This window comes from Erpetoichthys calabaricus, chromosome 7 (genome assembly GCF_900747795.2).
Source record: "Erpetoichthys calabaricus chromosome 7, fErpCal1.3, whole genome shotgun sequence".
NCBI classification, from domain to species: Eukaryota; Metazoa; Chordata; class Cladistia; order Polypteriformes; family Polypteridae; genus Erpetoichthys; species Erpetoichthys calabaricus.
The window spans coordinates 31,717,012-31,744,796 of NC_041400.2; the positions used below are offsets into that span (position 1 = coordinate 31,717,012).

Here is a 27,785-nt window from a genome sequence, read left to right on the forward strand (position 1 = left end):
AGGCACTCAATGTAGTTTTATAAACCAAATATTTAGTAATAATATTTAAATTTTACTTGTATAGCATAGCAAAGAGTATAACCAATGTTATCTCTAGGTGCTTTACATTACTATGAAAAAAATACATAATTAAAACATACTAAAATAAGAATTGTACATGAAAATTCAAATAACAGAATGAATAAACAAATCCCTAAAAGCACTTTGAAAGAAAGGTGTTCAATCTATGGTTTTAAACAGCCAGTAATGTGAAGACCCATGCAAACTGTGGCAGTTTGTTCCATAAGTGCAGGGAAATGCAGCAAAAGGCTCCATCATCCATTGTGAACAGTTTTGTGATGGGACAATGTGATGGTGCGAGTTTGCTCCACACTCCCACTTCTGTTTTAGGACCCTCTTGAACCCAACACCATTGATAATGTAACCGGATGAGCTAAACAGATGAGAATACTCACACAGAAAGCAGGGGTATGTGCATAAAGGAGACAAGTGCTTTTATCAAAAACTATCAAAAAACAAATCAGTGTTCATCAAGTGCATTGCATCAAACAATAAATAAATAATCCAATAAAAAGCAGTGTCTGTGGAGGTTAAAACCAATCAAATAGATAATCCATTAAAACAAAAGTTAAAAAACACAGTGCAGGAAACTGTCCTTTCCAATTCAGAGCCCTAGTGTCCCTGTAAACCTAATGTCTCCTCAACTTGCCCTTTTTGGACTTTGCAGTCACAGGCGCAGGCAACCTTTTATACTGGTCCATGTCCCCACTGCCGAATGGCTCCACCTGTCAAAAGCATGCTGACCTCCCACCGCTACCAACTCAATGGCTCCTCCCAGTGCGAGCACACTCCTGAGGGTCATGGTCGCCCCTCAGCCCCCTCCTGAGCACTGGCCATACACGCTCCTCTCTGGGGCTCCATTCCCATCTGCCTGCTTCCTCCTGTCCAACACCGGCTCTCTCTCACTCCTGCCTTTCTCTCTTCTTCAATTCTTTAACTTCCATTCTCTTTCTTCTGTTTTTCCTTCCCAATCTTATTCACCCCTTCTATCCCGTGCAGGCTCCTTTATCCTTGGCATCTTAACTGGGTATAGGTGTGAGGAGCCGCTCCCTCCACAGTATCATTTAGGAGCCTGACTTACCCGCCTGCCTCCGCAAATGTATGTGGCACAGTCAGCCAATTCCCCAATTGATCACAGAGCAAAATACACTTACGCACACCTGACTGGAGCCATTCTCAGGGCACAATTATTTATTTAAAACAAGCCACTAATTTCACAGCCACAGACCCGCTATACCACAGACAACCAGAAAGTCAGAGGAAGGAGACCAGAGAGACACAGAAGTGGATGGAGTGAGCCAGCCCCAAAGGATATCTGGGTGCAGTAGCAGTAAGACACTTGTATACTAGGAGCAGAATCTCATTCTGGATTCGCTCCTTAACAGGTAACCAATGTAGAGTAAAAAGCAAAGGAGCTACATGGCAATGCTTTTGCTAATTAGTAAGTACATATGCAGCACTATTTTGGATGTATTATAACTTCTAGATCATAGGTTCCCACCCTTTTTTGGGTCAGAGCCCACTTTTTCGAAGAGGGATTTGATCACGTGTCCCTTGGGTGAACTATACTATACGTATATATTGAAAAACAAGGACAGATTTTAAAAATTATTTTATTAGAAGATATTAACAATATTGGTGTATTGCTCAAAGTATGATTAAAACAACATATATTATCAAAAAATGAATATAATATTAATAGTGAGAGAGCTGACCTTGGTGTGATGGCACTAATTTTTCTATGTTTGGTGCCATTTTTGTCATCGGCAATCTTAAATCGCCGCATCCCACTATTGACAATCTGTTTCTTTTCTTTGTTAATAGATTGTTGACCATGCTAAATCCTCCTTCGGCTAAATATGATGATGGGAGACTTGTAGATCGTCTAATCCGTGTTGCCATTAGGGAAAAGTAGTGTTTCTTCCCAATTAAGAGGCCTATCCGTGAGAATTAAAAGATTTGTTGTTTGGTGAAAGTGAAATCCACATACACGAGTGGCAGAGATGTGAAGTGGCTGGCGTGTAGCATGCAGGCAGGGGGGTTGGTGAGTGAAGCCCCCTAGTTTTTAATAAGTAGGTCCACATAAGTTTTCCTTTGAATGTTATCTATAGGTACCGCACTGTAATTTTAGGTTTACACTTGCTTTGAAGGAATTCCGAAACAATCTGGTATTGATAAAAAAACTTCTCGCGTATTTATAGTAATGTTCAATGAACCTGTCAAAACATGCATGGATTCGGTTCTCTGCACGTGTATTAATCTTTTAAGGACTTGCATGATCTGAGAATGCATGACTTGTGCAAACTTGTGAATATAACGTACCAATACCTACTGTTTAATACGGACAGGTCTTTCTTAATGGACATTTAGAATGATTGGTTGAAACATGCGTTCGATGATTTTTAGTATTAATCAAACTTTTCAGTGCATTCTTGTATTGCCCCTTGGGGGCGGCGGCTGGACCTCAACACCCCCTTAATTGGTCTTGGACCAGAAATGCCCCCCTTTGATTTCTTCAGCGTCCACTGGTGGGCAGTACCGCCCCCGTTGGTAACTTGATTGATAGATAGATAGATAGATAGATAGATAGATAGATAGATAGATAGATAGATAGATAGATAGATAGATAGATAGATAGATAGATGATCTTTTAGGGCAGACCAATAAGCAGTGAGGTGCAGTAGTCCAAAGGAGACATTATGAAAACATTGACCAGCTTCTCAGGATATTGCACCGACAACAGATTTATTACCTTAAGCCATACATAATGTGTCTCTAACATTCTAATCAGGTTGACAAATATGCAGAATTTATTTGCTATAAAATATTATGTAACTTATGAAATGCTCAGTTGATCTATACCATACTTACTGTAATGTATTCTTATAGGACTAAAAGAGTGGAGGGGGAAAAAGTATGCAGAGAACTGAAATCCCTGCGTTTCAACATCCCCATACCAGCCAGGAAAAATGTAGAGCACCATCTTAATTTGGTAGTGTGTTCTTTCTTCTCCAAGTACCACATTCTTTTCACTCGGTTCAGGTAGAGACTCTCAGTCTCCACAGGATTAGTCCCTACTTTTTATTTACATCTATTCTAGAAGATGAGGACAGGCAGCCAATAACAATCCAAAGAACCAAGAGAATAACAAGTAAACCACCTTGTAGGATAATGGCCTATTACAGAGCACACTCAAACAACATCCACCTCTCCAAGTTAGACAAAAAGAGGTAAAAATTAAATTAAGAACAAGTCTTTTGAACAGCAGTTGTCTTCAGAGGAGAGTAACACGAAGAGGGATGAACAAGCAAATGCTACACAGAGAAATAAAATGGGGCCTAGGAAATTTCATGCTAGACACATCATGGACACAAAAGTAAAAAAAAGATTTTATATATTCGTAAACACACTAACCTGAGCGCCATCATAATTGAAAATGCCCACTACACTCACAGGAACGGCTTTATTTACACAGTGGCCAAGAGCTTTGCGGTTCAGAGCAAATACAAATGGGACACTCTGCTCCATGCAAGTGCTGATAATAGTCTGCAGTGCTTCATCTAGCCCACCTAAAAAATGTAATAAAATTACAAATCAAAAATAAATTTCACAATTTTTTATGAATGCAATTGAATAATCCAAAACATAATTTGTTTTCTTATCCTCAAAACTGCAAAATACTCAATATATGGCTCATTCCAATGGAAAGTGGCAAAAAATAATATTTTGTAATGGTGTGGTCAATTTTGGCTGGGATTGGCTCCAGCGGACCACCGTGACCCTGTGTTGGGATGTAACGGGTTGGATAATGGTTGGATGGATAAGTCCAGGTTTCTATTTGCAGGGTTAAAGTTCAAATCACAATCTGCATTTTTTACTACTTTGGTTATGAAAAAACAACGAAGGGCTGAGAGTAAAAATTAATTTTTTATCATGAAAAACCCATGCATACACTTGTATTAAAAAAATTGACCTGTTACTCAATCAATTCACGAAATAACCATCCCATGTTGTGGGATGCTATTATGTTACAATACCCTTTTGTGTCCGGTATTTCTGGAGGGGATGTTGATCAATACAACCTATATCAGCCACTTCTGATCCCACTCTTACATAAAATGACAGAGGTGTTCTTTCAGAAAGAAAACACCTGCTGAACATTCCACCCGTACAGCCTAACATGCTCTACAGATTATTCATCAACTCCCCTGGCAAGAATGCTCTCTCCTCTATCCCCAATCAAACATGTATGCGAATGGCTTGGATGGCACATCTCCAACACCAAGTCTCTGGCAACAAATCTTGACCATCTGTGCTTCCATGTCAAAAGGGCATGGACTCGCATTCCACTGGAAGTCATCTGTATGACAGTATGTGAATGCCAGAGTGCAGGGCTGTATTGCAGCATGACAAAGTGACACTCAATATTAATGTTACTATGTTGTTAACACTGCCACTCTATGTTGCATAAAAACCAGTCACACCACTTTGTGTGATCATGATCTTAACATACAGAAATTATTCTTCTACCCAAATCTCAGCTTCATAGGGTGATTCTCACTGTATTCTGTTTTCACTTTCCACTAGTTGTAGAATTGCTAAATTCTGTAATACCTATAAACTCACCTTTGGACTGTATTTTTTCACAGTTTGGAGAGATAATTACACACTTCACTTTTTTTAGTTTCAGATGTTTGAGTACTTCACGAAGACCCATAACAAGTCTTCTTTTGATCTTGGCTTTCATTGGGTCTTTTTGATAGAGACGATCTTGAAATCGAACCAGCTCTTTCAAGAGACTTATTACACATTCATCAACATCTTTATTGAGGACTTGGCTGCAGTATCTAAGTTGGATCAATTGGAAAAGACAGGCATGAAAATACAAATATAACCCCATTTTTAATACATTATTTGAAATTAATCACAGTAAAATTTAGCAATAAAATAATATCATCCTTTTTATTTATATATTTGTTCAAGGAGTGTACATAGGAAGGAGAATGTTCCAGGTTTATGAGACCAAACAAATTGTCCCCCTGTAGTTATTAAAAAAATTGGATTGACTATTGCAGATACCAAATCAAACCAGCAAAATACTTGTCTGGTATATAGGTGAAGGATGTAATCAATATGGCCCACACTTTCACAGTCATTAAAAAAAAGAAAAAAAATGTTTTAGATTAACACATGCAAGTGAGAATTTCACAGTACACATGACAATACTGACCCTAAAATCAGACCTTGCTCTTATGTAATTGCACATGAAGAATACATTCCGTAGATCACTACAGTATCTGTTATTTCATGCACTGACAATCTTTCATTATACATTATGATTCACTATGTAGTGTCAATTTTTTTTCTTCTGTTGTTCATGTCAAGGGGTCGTCTTTGAGCGATCATAGTCTGTAGCACATCTGCTGACATTGGAATATGAAATATGGGTACATGTTTAATTCCATAAAACTACAATACTAGATTTTATGGTTTTCCATAGGCATCCAAACCTTCATTAGAGTTGACAAATGTTAAAGACCTGTAATAATCTTTTGGCCCTTACGAAATCAGCTCTGTAGAATTCCCCTTTTAGGTGCAAGTTTGAAAGGTTTCCCAACACCTCTTGTTGATTAGATTTTAGTAATATTATAGCTAACAATCTAGGTGACATTCACATGTATTTTTTAAGAGTACTTGGCAGCAGTACTGTAACACGTACAAAGCATGGTGAAATTCTTACTTGCACTCCCAACTATATTAGCCACTGTATATTGAACTGTCTTGCATATTTTAGCATTCTAACTGTAAAATTTGTTTTTATTTGTAGGGGACATTTTAAGAAACAGTGGCCTGTGCTGCCCCTTTCTTCAAAGCAGCCCTTCTCACTTTTGTGTAAGCAAATAAAGACCCATCAGAATCATGAACAATTATCTCCTTATATTATTAGTATCAAGAACTTTAAGAATATTTTCTCTTAGATGTTATTTTGGCTGTGCTTTTAAATATACCCAGATCTTGAAGCTTGTAACTGAAAAACAAAAGTAGATTAACTAAATTCTGAATCACAGTCTCAAGTATGCTTCAGTTTAAGGACATTATCCAGAAAAATCCAATCAAGCAGGGCAAAATTCTTGGTTCCTTATAATAGCAAGTAATTTACTTCCTGATGCAGCAATCTTTCCTAAATTATACATGACTATTGCTTCTTTATTGTAGAAACAGGCGTATTTTCCTATCCCACTATATACATAGTTTTTTATTTTTTTTATTTTTTAAGAAGCTATTTTCCCCTGAGCTCTGACTGTTCTCCCGACTTGATGAATACAGTCTAGCCGCCTATATCCGCTCACAACTCTTAAATTTGGTACTTTGCAACAAAATCGTCATTCAGGTCTGTGGAAATTCAGACCTCTAATTCAATGCATGATCGAAACTTTAGAAATGACTCTATAGACTTTGTTGGATGAGCAAATATTAAATCTTTGATTTTCCAAAGCTGGATAATTAAAACAGTATGCAACAATAAGGCAACTGAAAGTTTAAAGAGAGCCTTTCATGTATTAGTATCCACAAAAGTAAAAATCAGGAACTACAGGTCCTATCAAAAGCAGATGTATAATTGGGCTGATGGGTTGACACCATTATCAAACACACAAAGTTCGGTACTGGCCAGAAAGGGTTCTCATCTATGACTGCAGGTACAGCATTTTTTTCTCAACTAATCTGAATAACAATTTTATTGTCTGGATGAAGTATTGTTTTTATCTAAGAGTACATAATTTTGTCTTGTCATTGTTTTTTGTTTAGTCATGTTTAATTTCTAAAATGAAGTTTGCTTCATTTATTTTCATGTAGATCTTTTTCAGAGAATCTTATGGGTGCAGATGGGATCTCCATCCCAAACTCCCCAACACCTCTTTAGTGAATTTTGTGGTTGCTCAATCAAATGCAAAACAAAGTTTAGCATTAATTTAACAAAACTGTATGAGAAAGGAAACTGCTGTTTCATTCACCAGCACCTACTAGCCTGTGATGTAATATTATACATAACCAATAAACCGAGATTTAGGCCAGTAAGCAAGGACAGTGGTGGCCTAATGCATGTTTGTGGAGCATGCAGACAATAACTCTGAAGCAACCTGATACCACTACATTTTAATCAAGGCGAAACCTTACATTTTCAAAAAAAGCCAACACTATCACACACCTGCACTCAGTATTGCTACCAAATGTGGTAGAGATAAGCCATGATGAAACAATTATTTTTTTAGTGCATGCCAAATCACTGATCAGAATATGGCAGAAAGTGAATGACTGTGAACACCATTAGTAACTTTTACTATCTCTTGATGGTAGATATTTTTCAAGTCCATTTTATGACGAGGCAAATATAATTTTAGGCTTTCATGTTAATACAGCATCATGATTTGAAGTAATTTTAAATTACAGTAATCAATCGCTACTTCGCGGTTCAATTTTCACGGATTCACGACTTTGCGGGTTTTTAAATACAAGTGATTGCCCGCCTATCGCGTAAGTTATGTTCCAGACCCATCAGCAACAGGAGAAAATCCGCGATATAGAAAGACCATATAAATAAACATTTTTATAGTTTAAGCCTTAAAATACCCATCCCACATGCTTTAAACACATGTAAACTTATCATATGTGTTAACAAAGTGTGTTTTATATGTGGATGTCGGGCTAAGGATATGAGTAACATCTTACTATTATAAAACATTTTAACTTCATGCAAGACAAGACAGTGAGACAGGAAAATTGGTGATATACAGGCTTTTAAATTATTGACAGGCAGAGCGACAAGCAACACAAAGCCAGCACAAAGTCTACTTCTCCTTAGCGTTCATTCAGCTCCCCATCCCCTTGACAATGCGAAGTGGCAGGAGCATACTGCGCCTCCGGGGAGGGGGGTTTGAGCGAATGTGCGTTCAGCCCCCACACACCCCCACTCCTCCTCATCCTTCCGAACCCGCAGAGCGACAAGCAGGCATTTTGGCAGAAGCAGCACAAAGTCCATTTCTGCTCAGCGTGAGTTCAGCTGCCCCCCTTCACAAAGCGAGTGCAGACACATCGACATCTGATCGCTGCGTGCAGTGTTGGTCTGCGGTGTTTAAGAATGCAGAAAGTGTTTAAGAGCATAGGAAGTGTTTATAAGAGTGTGGGAAAGGTTAACAAGAGAGTGAGAAAGGTTTATAAGAGTGTTTATAAAGCCTTAAAATATGTATAAATAATAAAATAAATATAGGTCGCTACTTCGCGGATGGCTCTGGAACGTAACCCCCGCGATAGGTGAGGGATTACTGTAACACTGAATTAATCAACTTTGAATCATCTTTATAAAATTACTGAATACCAACACTGGCATTAAATTGCAGCGATGTCAGTGAACTAGCCCCCCTACTGTAGATGCTTTCCATGTTTAATGGAGTCAGGTATTCAACAATCCATCTAGTTTATTAATATGGGATTAAACATCTAGTTGTTAAAACCACACTAGACAAGGAAATACAAAGAAGTAGTGTTAATGGCTCTAATCCCACAAGGAGTAATGGCAATTGTAGAATCCAATCATACACAAAAAGAATTCGACTCATGAAAGCAGAAAAATTCATAGTTATTGGAGTGGTAGTGTAGGTGACAGATGAGAGACTTGCATTTTAGGCTGCTTTGACAAAAGAGTCAACATTTACAAAAACACAAAAATGTTTGCTTTCTTACCTTAGCCCACTATAAAATTAAAGGGGCAACACCAGGTACCAAGTACACCACGTTGTAAATAAACACCGTAGAGACAAATAAAATCATGAGAATCTGGCACAAATCATTCATCACACTTACTCTCTGAATCTTCTGCTATGAATTTTAGGATGACTAGCAGCAGTGAGGCTGTCTGGAGCAGAAGATTCTTTGGTCTCGCACTGTTCTGTAAGACACGTTTCAGTTGTTTCTTCAGAGAAAAAAGAAAAAGATTATGTTCTGAAGAATTTACTGAAAAAGGTTTCTGCTGCAAATCTAATGTCTACCTTAAAATTTGTTTCTATTTTTATATACAATATAAGTATGAGAAGTATTAACTAAGCCTTTACCAAATGGTAACAATTCAAATTTTTGTTAAACATAACTAACTAAATATTTTTCTTTGTATTTTCAAAAATGTTTTCCATGCCTTTTATTATAAACATGGAGTTACATAACACAGACACACACAGACAGACTCTAGCATGCTAGGAATTTAAGGCACACTACTAAAATCATAACATAAAAATAGAAGCAAAAAATAATTAATCACTCAGAAACTGTTTATGAACAATACTGATGAAACATCTCATGTTTTTGAGTGCTGACTGCTAAGCTTCCCTGTTAGATAATCTCTCTGTGAGGATACATACAGTATACAGTATATTCTTTTTCATTAAATAATCACTAGGGGGCTTTGCTCACCAACCCCCTGGCCTGCGCTACACACTAGCCTCTTTGCGGTTCTGCTGCTCGTGTATGGGGATGCAGAAGTACAATTTAAACAGATTTTTATCCATCCATCCATATTCCAACCCGCTGAATCCGAACACAGGGTCACGGGGGTCTGCTGGAGCCAATCCCAGCCAACACAGGGCACAAGGCAGGAACCAAACCCGGGCAGGGTGCCAACCCACCGCAGGACACACACAAACACCAAGCACACACTAGGGCCAATTTAGAATCGCCAATCCACCTAACCAGCATGTCTTTGGACTGTGGGAGGAAACCGGAGCGCCCGGAGGAAACCCACGCAGACACGGGGAGAACATGCAAACTCCACGCAGGGAGGACCCAGGAAGCAAACCCAGGTCCCCAGGTCTCCCAACTGCGAGGCAGCAGCACTACCCACTGTGCCACCACAGATTTTTATTTTCATGGGAATTGTTACATATGCATCAACACAATGTATAACTGCCCGTGATTGAATTTCGTTTCTTTCTCTTTATTAAAGAAAACAATTTTTTCAAATATTTGGCTCTGAGATTTGTTAATTGTCTTTGCAAAGGCTATTCTAATGGGAAACTGTAAATGTTTTAATACAAATGGCATATCAAGATCTCCTTTATTGTCTAATGTTATCCACGGAAGACGTACTGCATTACCCTTCTTGGATACACCCTTCTTTCTACAGTAATTTGTGCGTTGTAAGACCGGACGTTGTTAATGGTTGTAGATATTCTTCGTGATATTGTAAGTTGTTGTTTTCATCTTCCGCACGATCACCACCAACTGTTTCAGCATAGTCTATTGATACACATTTAACCAATTTGCCGTGTAACTGATCGACATTTTTGGACACATTTAACCAATTTGATGTGTAACAATCAACATTTTTGGCATTAATTCATTTGTCTTCCTTGTTTCTTGGTGCTAGGATTGCACGTGTACTCATTTTTTATGTTGATAACCCTTCATGATGAAATTCTTCAATAAGATTTAGACATACATGTAATGGACATATATGTAATACGTCTTCTTTAATTGGGAACTTAAAGTAAAGAAAACGTTAAAATGTATAAGAGCTGAAGAGCGCAGGAAGTGTGTCTGATAAAAAGCATTCACAAGAATAAGAGCTGAGGACTGGGTCTTGTTTGAAAATGTTTGAGAAAAGGGCGTGAATTGAAAAAATCTCAAGGCAAAAGTGTAGTCTCGCGTGACTTGGAAAAATCTCTCTTCCAAAAAGTCTCATCGCGTCGAAGGATTTTTTTATATAATAGAGAGATGTATTAAAGAAACATAAATAACCATGTTAGATTAAGGAAATAAATTAAATTAATACTGCAGTGGGTTGGCACCCTGCCGTGTGTTCGGATTCAGCAGGTTGGAAAATGGATGGATGGATGGATGAAATTAATAATAATGGAAATCACGGAACTTTAAAAAGTTAGGCCAATGCTAAAATATATTCAATTCTGAAGCCTGTGTGCAATGCAGTGTTTTGTTTACCTCCAGATAGTTTGCACCACTGTAACTTTTTCTTTCTTTAGTGAAATTACTGTTTGGCTTAAAACTTAGTGTCATTTAGAGTGCCATGCATGAAAACAAAACCCAGTATCAGACTTTGGCTCTTCCTGTTGAAAGACAATTATCTTATACAAACAGGCAGTGCAGGTATGCAAGTATAGATAAACATGCCTGATACTCAAAATTGTTGCCATATTTTCACTTTTGACTGAAAATGGATTCAAACACCAAATGTTTATGCAGCAAGAAAATATATTGGTAGTAACAAAATAGTACAATAAAATTGAATTTCTACCTTTTGACCATGATTTAAGCCCTCTAGAAACCCATGGAATAAACACGGTAGATGTTTTTATGAGTAACACTTCTATACATTTTAAGAAATTAAGACTTTGTCACAGTAGCATACAATATTATGCAAAACATATTTAGGTAACATTATGTGAAAATTTTCAACACATAAAATTCTTGATTATCTTTTGAGTTTGTGAAAATACAACCTGTGAATTTTATATATTAAAAAAACACATGGTTTTCAAATGCTAAATGACCTGTTCTCCACTGTTATTACCCCATTTAACCAAAAGTTAACTGCATTTGTAGAAAACCATTCTTCTGTGTTATATTTATTATACTAAAATATAACGGAAATAACCCTTCTTTAGCTAATATTTACACTACACCAAAAATCTGGGTTAAGACAGTCTTGCCTAAAGAAATCCAGAGACCATTACCTTCTTCGTGAGGTAAATCAAAACAGACATCCTTAGAAACATCATTTTCATCTTCAGCAGGAAAAAATATTCCTTGTTCTTCATACAAGCGACGCTGCTTCCTTTCTTCTCTCTCCTTTAAAATTATCTACAAAAAAGAAATGTAAAAGAACCAATATTTTTAGAATGCACATTATTATTCAACAAGCACATTATTTTTTAAATTTAAATACAAATAATGCTGCAATGGAAGTTCAGACAAAGTCTATAGTTGGTGGACTAACATGAATTAAAGGAACCAAATTACTTAAAAAAGTTTATTCATTTAAGCACACATTTTAATGTTTTTATCAGAAATAGCCACGGTTTAAATAGATGAGAAAATTCTCTATGTGCCTATGTAAAAATGGCATCAAAGATTAAACGAAAGAAATGTAATATTAAAAATATGTTTATCACACTCAACACCATCTGAGAATACACTGCACCCTCAACCTCAGCATGAGCTATGTCACAACAAATTCTGATCTGCTTTTAGCAACAGTGAGTGCATCCTGAGAGTTTTAATGTGTTTTCATCCATTGTAAATAGTATCACTAATAAGATTAGATACTGTACAAAATTATCCTGTAAGTACACTCAATTTTTACCAACAAATTAGCCTGCCATTTCTTCTACAATGGTAGTAAGGCACCAGATGATTTATTGCATCTCAAAGCAAATAATTGTAAAGTGAATTCATAAACAATCTCTCTCTTGTAAAACTGTACATTATATTGATTATTTCTATTAAAACTAGGGGGCTCTGCCCCCTACTTGCTTCGCTTGCCCACCCCCGGGTTTGTTTTACCGGATATACAATTTAAAGAGATTAATATTTTCATGGTAATTGTTACATATGCATTATTTTCACTATTACTTTAAAACTTTTGTAAAAACAATACTTGTCCTTTATTTCCGGCCCTGGGAGTGGTTAAATCTCTTTCTAGCAGGATGTATAACGCTGCTCGCATTATGAAGGGGGGGCGGTTGAATGCATGCTAAGGAGAAGCCGTCAGATCATGTTGTCTTGCTGCTGCTGCTGGCGAGCTCTGTGTTCTGCTTGTCGCACTGCACATCGATCATTTAAAAGCCTGTAGAGCAGCTGTCCTTTTGCCACTTTGCATCTCTGCCGCTCGCGTTGTGAAAGGGGGGATGGGTTGCTGAACGCACGCTAAGGAGAAGTGGTCGGATCATCTGCTGGCTTGCTGCTGCTGCTCCTGGTGAGCTGCGTGTTCTGCTTCTCACTTGTCATTGTTTTAAGAGCTGTGAGCACATGAAGCGTGTCTGCCAAAAGCATTCCAACAACTGCTAGGTTAGATCTCCGTGAACTTGTTTTAAATGTTGTCTCACTGCCCTGTCTCACATGACGCGAAAGCGTCTCTCGCGGGACGCCAAATTGTCTTCCGAGAAGATCACGTCTCGTCTCCCTCCCAAGATTTTTTTTATAATAGAGAGATGAAATGGTTTGGATAATGTTTCAGTTTTTTACACTGTATTTACATTGTATTAAACTGAACAAGTTTGACATTTGCCAATAAGATCTGTAGATGAATCTGTAATTTTCAACTATTCCCGTTACAGTCGTGCTAAAGCCCAATAAAGTCAGAACAGAGCACCACTGGACTGATCTATCCCAGCCTTTTTGTAGATTAACCCGCAGAACTCAAGTCCAGCTTTTGGCTGAGTTACCCTGTTGTGATGAAGCTTTTCTTTGTAACTCATTTGAATTTGTTGATCTGCTGAATTGTGACACTCATTGTTATTGATATCCCAACAAGTGTTACAAGCCCCTGTTGCTGAAAAGCAATTATAACACCCGACTCTGCAATCAGCATACTACAATAGACAGATGAACATATAGGGAATATTTGGTTTACAAGAGTAGAGAATCACTCCAGGCATGGCATTACTTAAGTCTTTTCTTATCAGTGTTTTTTATCTGGCATATCTCCCTTACACACTTTTTACAGGCATTATTTTTAGAAGTGCTTTACCCAGCATTAGATTATGATTCTCAAAGAAACAAAAAACAAGGAAACAAAGTTCATTAATGCTTAGAACAGCAATGTGTAACACAAGCTTAAAATCTTACGGCAATGGAATAAGGCATTTTTAATTCTCAAAGAAATCGTCATTAACAGTATAATATTTCTATAAAGCTAACTGTCTTTAATATTTTAAACATATTTTAATTTTCCCATAAAATGCATTTTTCTTTGTAAATTCATTATTTATCTCTTTGCCTCAAATAAGCACTTGCTGCCTCTTTTTCAAAATAGACTAAAAGTGACATGGGACACACCCACTTGCCTGTCAATCAGAGGGGCATGACAATACAAACCTAATGTAATCTTTTAAATACAGTAGACACTGGTGTCTTCTGGAACCACAGAACTCCAAGTTCTGTCTTTGTGATTAGTGGGTCTTGATCACTACCCTGAACAAGGCATTTTGCTGTCCATTTGCTCGTAATAAGTGATTACCTGTTATTTTGATTTTCTTATAAGAGGCACTTCTATGCAGCTAAGGTCAATCTGAGCGTCACGGCAAATCTGTATTTATTACATCAATACACTTTAGTGTTACTTATTTAAAAATACAAATAAAACATTTCGAGAATTTATATTTTATCTTTGAAATATAGAACAATTTGTGTAGATAAGTTAATACAATCCATAAGAAGATTTTATGTTTTAGTTAGCAACAGAATAAAACTCAGATGTTACAGGTATAATTCCCACCACCCACTCACCACTACTGTGTAACCCTGAACAAGTCCCTTAACCTGCCTGTACACCAACTGTAAAATATTTCATTGTAAATAATTGTAAAATTGTGCCACCCTTACCTTGGGATAGTATTTTCACTTTAGAAAGATTTTATACGAAAAGTGGCTTTGATTATTCCTACCAATAAAAATGCAGACAAATATTTGCATCGTTGTACAAACTATTATTTTGAAAATTACTCAAATTGTACCAGCACACTTCCTTTAGAATGGCCTTTGAGAAAGTGATCGCAATGAAAAAGTCTATAATTTGCATTGGAAATTAATGTTTGAATGTCACTCTTCCTAGTTTCAAGATAAAATATACCATATCAACCATCGGAATTTGATTACCATCGTAATTTAATAAAATTATACACCTTATAGTTTGCCTATTTACGTTGATAACTTATTGTGTTTATGATTTGTAAGTACTGTATAATTACATGTTTTACTAATGCTGTATATTTCGTGATTTGTATGGGGGTTCTGAATCTGCAGTCAGTGTAGAGGACTATGTAAGAATAAAATTAATTGAATGGAATAAACTAACCCTTTTCATAGGTGTTGACTTCTTTGGCTTCGGAACCTCCCTCTGTTTACCTTTCTTGACCAATGGACTGGTGGAATCTAAGGGATTGTGAGGTAACTGCTCAACCTGGCGTGGATGTTTCTTCGGTATGGAAGGTCCTTTAGGCATAACTGGAAGAGCACCTCCAACTAAAATGAGAGTTAAGACACAAATAGTACATAAATGACCATATTGCAAGTTTACTGCAATAATTTTAGTGAACATTAATTTCCAAAAGTATTTGATTAATTACCATCTGAAGTTTATGAATTTGTGTTAATGGCATATAAATAAAACTTGGACACTAAGGTTGCGGACAGGATTTTCCCCAACTACTGTTCTATTCTTTATTTGTTAGTTATCTTGGTATTCCTTCACCTTTTTCTTAATTGGTAAATATGATAGGTGGCATAAACCAAAATAAGTACAGTATAATGAACTGAAGGCTTATATCAGAATGTGAATGGGTTCTGGTGGCTTTGTGGTTAATGTGAAGTGTTTTACCTGGCATGGTTAAAGTAAATAAATCCCTATATAGGGCAGCATAAATGACAATATTACAAAGTAGTTCTGAGTTGCAAGATTCATTCAGAATCTTCTACCAAAACAGTTTTGTCCTAACTGATGAAGAATCTTTAAGGATGATGCCACTTGATTCACTCAAGATGAGTAACCAAAAAAGGAATTGTATGAAGGGCATTAAAATAATGTAAACCATATATACTTGGGTGTCCCCGTCACCAGATAGAAGATTTTGAAGAGTTGTCTGGAGCAGCATTTTTCACCCCCATTATCAAAGTCACAAATTAAACCATCTATGAAAGATAACTCTTTCATAGTTCCAGACATTCGTCAAATATATGGCGCACATATTTACTGTATGTATTATAATTTTTAAAGTAACATCTATCAATCACTTACCTGCCTTATTCTCTTTATGATTCTAAATATTCTCTCAAATCACTTCTTAATGACAATTTACAAAAGCTAAGTCTCATTTATCTTTCCCCACAGTTTATACTGCAAAGCCCAGGCAGGTGAAAGCTGTTCACTAATGCAATAAAATTAAACATAGATAGCTACAATCCTAGTTATTCATGCATTCTTGTTGTGGTTTGAGAAGCAGTTTATACAGGCTGTTGTATTTACTGTGTATTATATTTAATTTTATTACTGTGCAGTTTGCTTTGCCTTTTTATGATAACATAATTGTTTGTCCATGAAAGACTGTATACAGTTTGTGTGGCTTGTTTGATTTTTACTATTCCTTTGCATTTTCAATGAAGCAAACAACCATTCAAGTCAAGTTTAATGAATCTATAAATAAACAATAAATACTATACTTATAAAGAAGAAAAAAACTTATATAGTCCTATATGTCACAGGCTCTCCTATCAGAATATCTCACTGAACTGAAAACTTCCAAAAAGTCTTATGTTCTGAATGCCACCAAATCCTTTTCAAAATATTATCTCACTTACAAAATAACAACTGGTGCTTTTATTTTGCAATTTGCATTATAATAAACTATTTGACTAAGTCAACCTCTCAAAATGTTCACATCATAAAGCACCCATGATTAAAACAAAACAGTATTTATTAAACCAGAGAATACTGAATTAGATTTCGAAGAATAGCAACCAATCCAATCAAGCAGTCCAAAGACAAACAATACAATGGTACTGTGTGCTACCTTATCACATGTCTAAATTATAAAACATTTCCCAACTAGGCAGATAAACACAGATTAAGATGAGTTTACAAAACCCAACTTTTTATAAAAGTCTGTACTTCCTGAAAAATGTCCATTAATTGAAAAATATACTTCAATAATAACTCTATAATACAGTATACACATCATATTAAAAAATAGTTGAATAAAATTGCTATTTTATCAAAGATGGAAAATATGAGTTTTCCTGAACTGTATACACTGTGATTTGGATTAGAAGGATGCTGTAATGATTCAGTTTCCAGACTCGCCAAATTTAGCTCTCCTACTGGTACGTTCTGTGGCTTTGCAACTGCTTTTGTATAGGCGGGTTCTACAATATCAATAGAACACATGGTGAAGTGTTAAAATAGGTAACTATTAAGCCAGCAGTGCATTAAGGACATTATTTTAGTAGCGTTGCTAGCTGTATGTAGTGGTAGACTAAGCTACAAAAGAATCATTTTTGAGTGTTTGCCTACATTTATTCTATTTTCTATATTCTGAGCAGTATTCAGTGCTTGATTTTCTGTATGTGCAAGCCTGTGCACTTATGACTGCCACCTTACTTGTGTTTGATAGACACAACCTCTATTCAACTTTGTGCTTTTTGAGCAACAGTGCTAACCTGTCATTTCACGTTGAGTATGATGCATCTCTGTTTGCAGTAGTCAAGCATTTTTAGACATATTTACCATGCTTGATACTGCGGGGTCATTTTGTATTGTAATCATACATACCACCACTAATGATTGTGAGACATTTATAAGGGAAAGCAAAAAATGAAGGATGCTGTTCAGACTATACTGCATTCTGCTTCTACTTCTACATAGCGAGATAGGAAAAGGCACTATATGATTGATTAGATAGATAGATAGATAGACAGACAGACAGACAGACAGACCTTTATTTGTCTCCAGGGAGAAATTTAGATTTTTGCAGAACCTCTTTAAATAAATAAGTACATGAGTGGCTGGATAAATAAACACATTCATATGTACATAAATATACACAGAAATTGGTTTGAACATAGAAAATTAAAAAGAAAGAAGAGTTCTGACTTGGCTGTCACAGTCACAGTTAGCCATTATGCAGACGTATTGCTGTTAGTATAAAGGAGCCCCAGTACTGAAGACTGCTACATATTCATCCACATCAAAACTTGATCACTTCTTTTGTAAGTAAAATATAGAAGTACTGGCTGGAAATCAACTGCAGTTAAGATTTATGTGGTTGTTTGCATCTCTGGATGGCTTGGAGTCTGCCATAAATGGAGACATGCCTGCAATATTGTTTAATTACTACCATTACTGCTTTTTATAAATTTGACAAAAAGGAATTACTTTGAAAGCGTATATGCTCATGGTGAAAAAATCCCATTCAGTTCAACATGTAGAAATAAAAATAAGAAGTTGTCTGCGATGAAGGAAGAGGTAAAACTCAGTTTGGACTGGTAGTAGGAAAGTACTTAGAAAACTAAGGTAACTGGTACAAATTATGTTTGAAATTTTTATCTTCTTCTTTCGGCTGCTCCGGTTAGGGGTCATCACACTGGATCATCTTTTTCCATATCCTATGCATCTTGCTCTGTTACACCAACCACCTGCAGATCTTCTTTCACCACTTTCATAAACCTCCTCTTAGGCCTTCCTCTTTTCTTACCGGACAGCTCCATCCTTAGCATCCTTTTCCAAATATACCAAGCATCTCTCCTCTGCACATGTCCAAACCAACACAATCTCGCCTCTCCGACTTTGTCTCTAAACCATCCAACCTGAGCTGACCTTCTAATGTACTCATTTCTAATCCTGTCCATCCTCGTCAAACCCAATGCAAATCTTAACATCGTTAACTCTGCCACCTCCAGCTCTGTCTCCTGTTTTTTGGTAATATAGCTGGTTTCACTACCATACTCTAGACCTTCCTTTTCACTATTTAAACTCATCCACCTTCGCCAACTCTACTCCCTGCATCCCCATCACTCCACTGACCCCCCTCTCATTTACACATATATATTCCGTGACCTTCATTCCTCTCCTCTCTAGAGCACATCTCCACCTCTCCAGGGTCTCCTCAACCTGCTCCCTACTCTCGCTAAAGATCACACTGTCATCAGCAAACATCATAGTCCATGGGATGTCTGTCAATCACCATTGCAAATAAGAAAGGGCTCAGAGCCAATTTCTGATGTAATCCCACCTCCACCTTGAATGCATCCATCACTCCTACAGCTGACCTCATTACAGTCACACTTCTCTTGTAAATATCCTGTACAACTCTTACATACTTCTCTGCCACTCCCGACTTCCTCATATAGTACCACAATTCCTCTCTAGGCACCTTGTCATATGCTTTCTCGTGGACCACAAAGACGCAATGCAGCTCCTTCTGGCCTTCTCTATACTTCATCAACACCCTCAGAGTAAACATCACATCTGTGGTGTTCTTTCCTGCCATGAAACCATACTGCTGCATGCTAATCATCACCTCCCTTCTTAACCTAGCTTCCCCTACTCTTTCCCATAACTTCAAGCTGTGGCTCATCGATTGTATCTCTCTGCAATTACTACAGCTCTGCACATCACCCTTATTCTTAAAAATCAGTAGCCCATTGGTACTCCACTCCTTAGGAACCCTCCCACTTTCATGCCATCTTTCCTTAACACCTCCATGGTTCCACAGGTATGTCATCTGGACATACCTATTCTTCCATGCTTCATCCTCTTCATAGCTGTCCTTACTTCCTTGTTGTTAATCCATTGCACTTCCTGATTCACTATCTCCACATCATTTCAACCTTCTCTCATTCTCTTTATTCATCAGCCTCTCAAAGTACTCCTTCCATCTGCTCAACACACCCTCCTCGCTTGTAAGTACTTTTTCATCTTTATCCTTTATCATCCTAACCTGCTGTACATCTTTCCCAGCTTGGTCCCTCTGTTTAGCCAATCAGTACCGGTCCTATTCTCCCTCCTTAGTGTCCAATGTCTTATACAGCTCATCATACGCCTTTTCTTTAGTCTTCGCCACCTCACTCTTCACCTTACGCCTTATCTCCTTGTACTGTTATCTATTACTTTCTGCATCTCTCTGACTATCCCACTTCTTCACCAACTCTGCATACTCTCCTGTGCTTTCCCATTCTACCACCAGGTTTCCTTTTCCTCCTTCCTCAGTCCAGATGTTTCAAATTTTTATCCTTATTTAAAATAATTTGTAATACCAATAGTGCCCTTAAATGACTACCATTAATAGCAAACTGATGTACCAAATCCTTAATTAAACCAACTGTAAAGACTGTAGATATACAGTAGGTTCACCATGCCTGGGGCTGCATGTGTCTATGTTAAATTAAAGCAGAGAACGATACATGGTATTTACCAATTCCATTGTAGTGGTAGTTAGCTGGATATACCTACCTGAAAGTACAACAGATTTGGCATCTAACTTTGATTTCTGTGCTTGCTGCTTTTGCTCCAAAACTGCCAGCACATTGCCTAGGTCAAGCTGCACAGGCACCTTGCTCTTCTTGCCACTGGTTTTCTCTGCTTTCTATTAAAGACAAGATTAAAGCTTTGCTTTAAGGTAAGTTATGTTACATACTAGAAATTGACAAATAAGAAACTTTGAACATTGTGTTATAGAGAGCAAAGAGTAATTCAATTGTACCTTCAACAATCATGTAGTGAAGAAAAACCTAGATAAACTGCCTTGCTAATTCACTCTGATACAACAGATACAGATACAGATACAACAGATACAACACTCTGATGTGCTTGCTGCTTCCTGAGCAGCTCTTCTTTTTTCCACCCTAGCGGTCCGCTGCTTCTATTCTTTCGTTGGCATCTTTTCGCGTTAAAACTGATTAAGTAAGTTTTTGTGTTGTAATTACTTAGTACGTTTTCTTTAATTTTTCACTTAATCTGGCACTTAAGTCTTCAATCTGCCTCAAAAATGATTAGCGAAGGTGGTAGGGAATGAGAACAGCACCCGTACGCATGCGCCGCACGGCCGCCCAGCTGCGCGCTGCCGAGAGTTGATTCTACAATAAAATAAAATAAAAATAAGAGTAATAAAATCATCAACCCGAAAGCAGAGAGTAGATGTCACGTAGTATACAGTGCATCCAGAAAGTATTCACAGCGCATTACTTTTTCCACATTTTGTAATGTTACAGCCTTATTCCAAAATTGATTAAATTCATTTTTTTCCTCAGAATTCTACACACAACACCCCATAATGACAACGTGAAAAAAGTTTACTTGAGATTGTTGCAGATTTATTAAAAATAAAAAAATTGAGAAAGCACATGTACATAAGTATTCACAGCCTTTGCCATGAAGCTCAAAATTGAGCTCAGCTGTATCCTGTTTCCCCTGATCATCCTTGAGATGTTTCTGCAGCTTAATTGGAGTCCACCTGTGGTAAATTCAGTTGAATGGTCATGATTTGGAAAGGCACACACCTGTCTATATAAGGTCCCACAGTTGACAGTTCATGTCAGTGCACAAACCAAGCATGAAGTCAAAGGAATTGTCTGTAGACCTCCGAGACAGGATTGTCTCGAGGCACAAATCTGGGGAAGGTTACAGAAAAATTTCTGCTGCTTTGAAGGTCCCAATGAGCACAGTGGCCTCCATCATCCATCAAACCACCAGGACTCTTCCTAGAGCTGGCCGGCCATCTAAACTGAGTGATCAGGGGAGAAGGGCCTTAGTCAGGGAGGTGACCAAGAACCCAATAGTCACTCTGTCAGAGCTCCAGAGGTCCTCTGTGGAGAGAGGAGAACCTTCCAGAAGGACAACCATCTCTGCAACAATCCACCAATCAGGCCTGTATGGTAGAGTGGCCAGACGGAAGCCACTGCTTAGTAAAAGGCACATGGCAGCCCACCTGGAGTTTGACAAAAGGCTCCTGAAGGACTGTCAGACCATGAGAAAGAAAAATCTCTGGTCTGATGAGACAAAGATTGAACTCTTTGGTGTGAATGCCAGGCATCACTTTTGGAGGAAACCAGGCACCGCTCATCACCAGGCCAATACCATTCCTACAGTGAAGCACGGTGGTGGCAGCAGCATCATGCTGTGGGGATGTTTTTCAGCGGCAGGAACTGGGAGACTAGTCAGGATAAAGGGAAAGATGACTGCAGCAATGTACAGAGACATCCTGGATGAAAACATGCTCCAGAGTGCTCTTGACCTCAGACTGGGGCGATGGCTCATCTTTCAGCAGGACAACAACCCTAAGCACACAGCCAAGATATCAAAGGAGTGGCTTCAGAACAACTCAGTGAATGTCCTTGAGTGGCCCAGCCACAGCCCAGACTTGAATCCGATTGAACATCTCTGGAGAGATCTTAAAATGGCTGTGCACCGACGCTTCCCATCCAACCTGATGGAGCTTGAGAGGTGCTGCAAAGAGGAATGGGCGAAACTGGCCAAGGATAGGTGTGCCAAGCTTGTGGCATCATATTCAAAAAGACTTGAGGCTGTAATTGCTGCCAAAGGTGCATTGACAAAGTATTGAGCAAAGGCTGTGAATACTTTTGTACGTGTGATTTCTCAGTTTTTTTATTTTTAATAAATTTGCAAAAATCTCAAGTAAACTTTTTTCATGTCATTATGGGGTGTTGTGTGTAGAATTCTGAGGAAAAAAATGAATTTAATCTATTTTGGAATAAGGCTGTAACATAACAAAATGTGGAAAAAGTGATGCGCTGTGAATACTTTCCGGATGCACTGTATGTATGTATGTATATGTATGTGTATATATATTATTGTGAGGTATGGCTGGCCATATATTCCGGTCCACACCTCCAAACCGCCAGGTGGAGCCCTCCCAGCAGTATGGAGGCACCCCGAATTCCAGCAGGGCCTCATGGAGCATGTAGTTTATATAAACAGCCCTGCTGGATACCATGGGGACTACCAGGAGCCACTGTAGGGAGGCTTGCGGAGTGCTACGTGCCCTATAACCCGGAAGTACGTCCTGATCACATAACCAGAAGGAACGACTAGCTTCCGGGTTGAAGAAAAGGACGTTTAATCTGACCCAGAAGTGATGAGGAATCATGGACTGCAGGGTTGGAACCACTTCCGGGTCAGGAGATATAAGAGGACCTTGGGAAAGCCCAGACGCTGAGCTGAGCTGGGAGGAAGGGCGGCTAAGTGTCTGGGAGAGGAGGATTGAGTATTGTATGTGTAGTGTGGAGTGGAGGGTGCTTAGTGCACAGTATTATAATAAAAAGAACAAGTCTTGGACTTTTACCTGGTGTTTGGCGTGGTACCTGAGGGTTCAAGAGGTCGATAGCGGCCTCTACTACTACAATATATATATATATATATATATATATAATATTATACTATTGTTAAAATATAAAATTATAGAACAGCTGTAATTTGTAAACATTGATAAGTTTTCAAGCATGAAGTATTTGTTTCAGGTCCTACTGCAGTTATCTGTACTGGGTCAAAATTGGGTCAAAGCTTTAAGTAGGCGATTCTGAAACTTAAATTTTGTATCTTTTCAGTCATTCTAACATGGACTTGCTTTTGTGTTTTGAATCACAGTCTTGCTGCATAACTCAACCACACTTCAGCTCTTGGATGAATGACCATATATTGATCTTATGAATTCTCTGATACAGTCGTTCAGGTCCTGAGGTAGCCAAACATCCCCCAATAACTATCACTACATTTCACTACTGGTATATTGCTATTTCTGAGGGACGTATTGTTTGCTTTACATCAAACATAATGGGACTCGAGCCATTCAGAAAGATTCACTTCTGTCTTAAATGTCAATTGAACATTCTCCCAGAGGTCATACATGAAAATCCTTGAAAATGAGAAACAAGCATTGTACTTGTTAACAGTGGTTTCCACCTTGTGCTCTCCATCAACATGATTCTTGTTAAGTATTTTCCTTTTGTGGAAAAATGAAGAGAGACCAGCATATTCAAGAAACTTCTGCAGTTCTTTTGCCTCCATCAGAATCGCACACGGTACTCTTGCTGTGATCTCTGCAAAATGCCTACTCCTACGGAGTCAAATGAATATATCAATGTAGACTGATGAATGCCCATGCCCATACCTTTAGTAACCCTTTACAGCTTAATGCATACCTACATTTGTTCCCCTAAGCTCCTGAGATACTTCCTTTGCATTGGGAATGGTTAAGATGAGAATAGCAGACTGTTTTTTTTATTTGGGGGGGGGGGGCATGTCGATCACCTCAACCTCACACCTGTAATTTCATCGACTGGAAGTTTTTGGAGAAGTCCCTGGCATAGAGGTTTACAGACTTTTTCCAACCAGGACTTAATGTTTAAATTGTGTATTTTGCGTATTAAGTAATGACAGGAAGTAATACAATTGTTTGTGTGTTATTTGTTTAGGCAGACTGTCTGTGTAAATACAGGTAAGAGTTAAGTTTCTCAGGTTTACTGAAATAAGGGCCATCTTCTTCAATGACCTTGGATACTGTAAATAATGCAACAACAAACTTGCTTATAACAACTCATATTAGTCTGATGTTTCTGGAAGTTCAGCACCACCTTGTGCCGATGTACCAAAACTGTACTGTAACAACAAATCACATAATTTAAATCTGCTATATAGATTATAATGTAAGGCCTATAAAGGTTACTCTCTTTCTATGGGAAAGGAAAGCAACCTCAAAAAAAATCAAGAGCTTCAGGAAAATATTTGCTCAAAGCATTCTTTAATCCCTATTATTCAAGAAAGACAGTGTTATAAAGTCTTACAAAAAATTGTCACTGAAAATCAAATATTCAGCTGAATGCAGACTGCATCAAATTTCTCTGAAGCATGCATTTAACCACCCTAAGGACACGTCTGTAGGTATCCAATTACTCCTGAAATACAATTACTAATACTAGCCAACCCGCGGCGTAACATATGCCGCATAATTATGTATTGATGGGTGAACACTTGCTGAACGACACAGTTGTCCAAATAGGGTGGGTTTGTGGATACCACTGTGAGTGAATGAAAAGATGGACCTCTGGAGAGAGCAACATACAATTGTCCGTGACTGAAAGCGGGATCGTCTGTGATGATGGAGGCCACGCTGGTGAAAGTTACTTCGTCGGTAGAGATAAGTTTCAGCACTTGTTCATTAAGGTGTAGCGAGTCTTCGTTGTTGACGCTTAATATAGCTTGCGTACTGAGTTGTTCCGGAGTCACAGTTGAGAAACACTTTTTTAATGTCTTTTAAGCACAGGGAAAAAAATTAACATGTGAAACATCCGTAATGTAATAAGCCACCAAGAAAAGTAACATTGCAACAATGCACGCTACGATCCGATCGCTGTAAACAGAAGTGAAAACAAAATCAAGGCCAGTGCATTCTTTAACTGCCTTGTAGCGCAATGGTAGTGCTTCTGTTTTGCAGTAAGGAGTCTGTGGAAGATTTTGGGTTCGCTTCCCGGTTTCTCCCTGTGTGGATAGCGCTTTGAATACGAAAACACCGGTATATCAATGTAATGAAGTATTATTATTCTTATGCGTCCAGCGCTCTCTCTCTCTCGCACCTGTATGCGTGTGTGTGTCGCTCACTCTCTCTCGCTCGCTCGCTGCACGTGTTCCTGCAGGCATACCAGTAAGTGAATGAAAAGATGGAACTCTGGAGAGAGCAACATACAACTGTCCGTGACTGAAAACTGGTTTTGGCAGATACAGTCACATCTTTTTGAAAGTTTGGCCCTGTGCCTTATTAATTGTCATTGCAAAGGCAAATCTAACAGGAAATTGTCTTTGCTCAGATGCATGTGCAGGCTCTCTCTCAGCAGCACAGGAGCCTTCCTAGCCCCATTCCCACCCCTCTCTCTCTCTCAGCAGCACGTGAGCTCCCTCCCCCTCTGTCTCTCAGAAGCACACGAGCCCTCTCTCTCTCTAACATTGCAGCAGTTGTATAAACACTTTTTTTTAAAATGAGTTTTAAGCACAGGGGGGAAAAAACCCAGGCTCCCTGCATGCACGGGCTCTCTCTCTCAGCAGCACACGAGCCTCCCCAGCCCTCTCTCTCTCTCAACAGCATGGGAGCCCCCTCCCCCTCTGTCTCTCAGAAGCAGGCGAGCCCTCTCTCTCTGTAACATTGCAGCAGTTGTATAAACACTTTTTTTTAAATGAGTTTTAAGCACAGGGGGGAAAAAAGGAACATTTGAACAAATCCAAACTTTATGTAAAAGCCAACCAAGATAGTAACATTGCAGGAGTTCACCATGTTTAATCAGGCGACTGACAGTAGTGGAGTCAGGCACTGAGAAGTTCAGCTGCTGAGAAAGCGTCTCGACTGTTGCAGGGCGGTGAAGCAGGTGAGACACTAATGAAAAAGAGGCACAGGGCTTATTGGTTTTTAAAGACTGCTTCCTTCATTGTGTTTTAACTTCAGTTTTAAAGGATTGCGCGGCTCTCTCTTGCGCTGCCTGTGTGTGCCTCTGTGTGTGTGCACGGCTCTCTCTCGCGCTGCCTCTGTGTGTGTGTGTGTGTGTGTGTGCGCGGCTCTCTCTCCCGGGCTGTCTCTGTGTGTGTGTGTGGCTCTCTCTCGCGGGCTGTGTGTGTGTGTGTCTCTCTCTCGCGCGCTGTGTGTGTGTGTGTGTGTGTGTGTGTGTGTGTGTGTGTGGCTCTCTCATGCGCGCGGCTCTCTCTCGCGCGCCGACTCTGTGTGTGCGCGCGGCTCTCTCTCGCGCGCCGACTCTGTGTGTGCGCGCGGCTCTCTCTCGCGCGCCGACTCTGTGTGTGCGCGCGGCTCTCTCTCGCGCGCCGACTCTGTGTGTGCGCGCGGCTCTCTCTCGCGCGCCGACTCTGTGTGTGCGCGCGGCTCTCTCTCGCGCGCCGACTCTGTGTGTGCGCGCGGCTCTCTCTCGCGCGCCGACTCTGTGTGTGCGCGCGGCTCTCTCTCGCGCGCCGACTCTGTGTGTGCGCGCGGCTCTCTCTCGCGCGCCGACTCTGTGTGTGCGCGCGGCTCTCTCTCGCGCGCCGCCTCTGTGTGTGCGCGCGGCTCTCTCTCGCGCGCCGACTCTGTGTGTGCGCGCGGCTCTCTCTCGCGCGCCGACTCTGTGTGTGCGCGCGGCTCTCTCTCGCGCGCGCCGACTCTGTGTGTGCGCGCGACTCTCTCTCGCGCGCCGACTCTGTGTGTGCGCGCGGCTCTCTCTCGCGCGCCGACTCTGTGTGTGCGCGCGGCTCTCTCTCGCACGCCGACTCTGTGTGTGCGCGCGGCTCTCTCTCGCGCGCTGACTCTGTGTGTGTGCGCGCGGCTCTCTCTCGCGCGCTGACTCTGTGTGTGTGCGCGGCTCTCTCTCGCGCGCGCACACACACAGCTCTCTCGCGCGCGCTGACTCTGTGTGTGTGCGCGGCTCTCTCTCGCGCGCTGACTCTGTGTGTGTGCGCGGCTCTCTCTCGCGCGCTGCCTGTGTGTGCCTCTGTCTCTCTCTGGCGCTGCCTCTGTGTGAACCAAGATTCCACTGAGGTTGACTAATGAAAAGTCAACGTGGCTCAGAGCTGCAAGTGGACTGTGGCACAGACAAACAGAAATGACGGCATGTTTTTCGAGGCGTCGCGTCCGAGTTGGTGGGCATGGCTGTGATTTTTTCGTCATATCCAATGGTCTAAGAGTTGGTGGGCGTGGCTCCTTCCTGCGTGCGCCATTGGCGTCTTACTTGTCGGCCGTTTAGTGAATCCACGCCCCTTCCAGCGTGCTTTCCATGGTTGGCTACTTGTCTTCTGGCTTAGTGAATTATATATATAGATAAGCCACAATTAAAACAAACTTCATTAATTGCTAATACTGCAGAGTAAACAACAGGTTTAATCAGAAGCAATTTTGCAAAAATTCATTAGCAGTTTATCATTTTTTACATACTAAGATTTACAACCCAAAGCTTTTTTGGCATGA

At 39.5% G+C, this 27,785-nt stretch overlaps 1 protein-coding gene across 15 annotated transcripts in view; it reads right to left on the bottom strand.

Annotated features, from left to right (window-relative positions):
- Window positions 1-27,785, bottom strand: part of LOC114654357 (selenocysteine insertion sequence-binding protein 2-like) — a 198,279-nt gene that overhangs the window by 7,375 nt on the left and 163,119 nt on the right. For all 15 annotated transcript variants that reach the window (XM_051929711.1, XM_051929715.1, XM_051929717.1 and 12 more), the window contains 6 exons: window positions 20,288-20,420; window positions 15,140-15,306; window positions 11,799-11,925; window positions 8,920-9,028; window positions 4,687-4,907; window positions 3,475-3,629 (listed from right to left, as the gene is read on the bottom strand). In XM_051929711.1, the coding sequence (XP_051785671.1) occupies window positions 3,475-3,629; window positions 4,687-4,907; window positions 8,920-9,028; window positions 11,799-11,925; window positions 15,140-15,306; window positions 20,288-20,420 (912 nt within the window). The remainder of the gene's footprint in view (window positions 1-3,474; window positions 3,630-4,686; window positions 4,908-8,919; window positions 9,029-11,798; window positions 11,926-15,139; window positions 15,307-20,287; window positions 20,421-27,785) is intronic.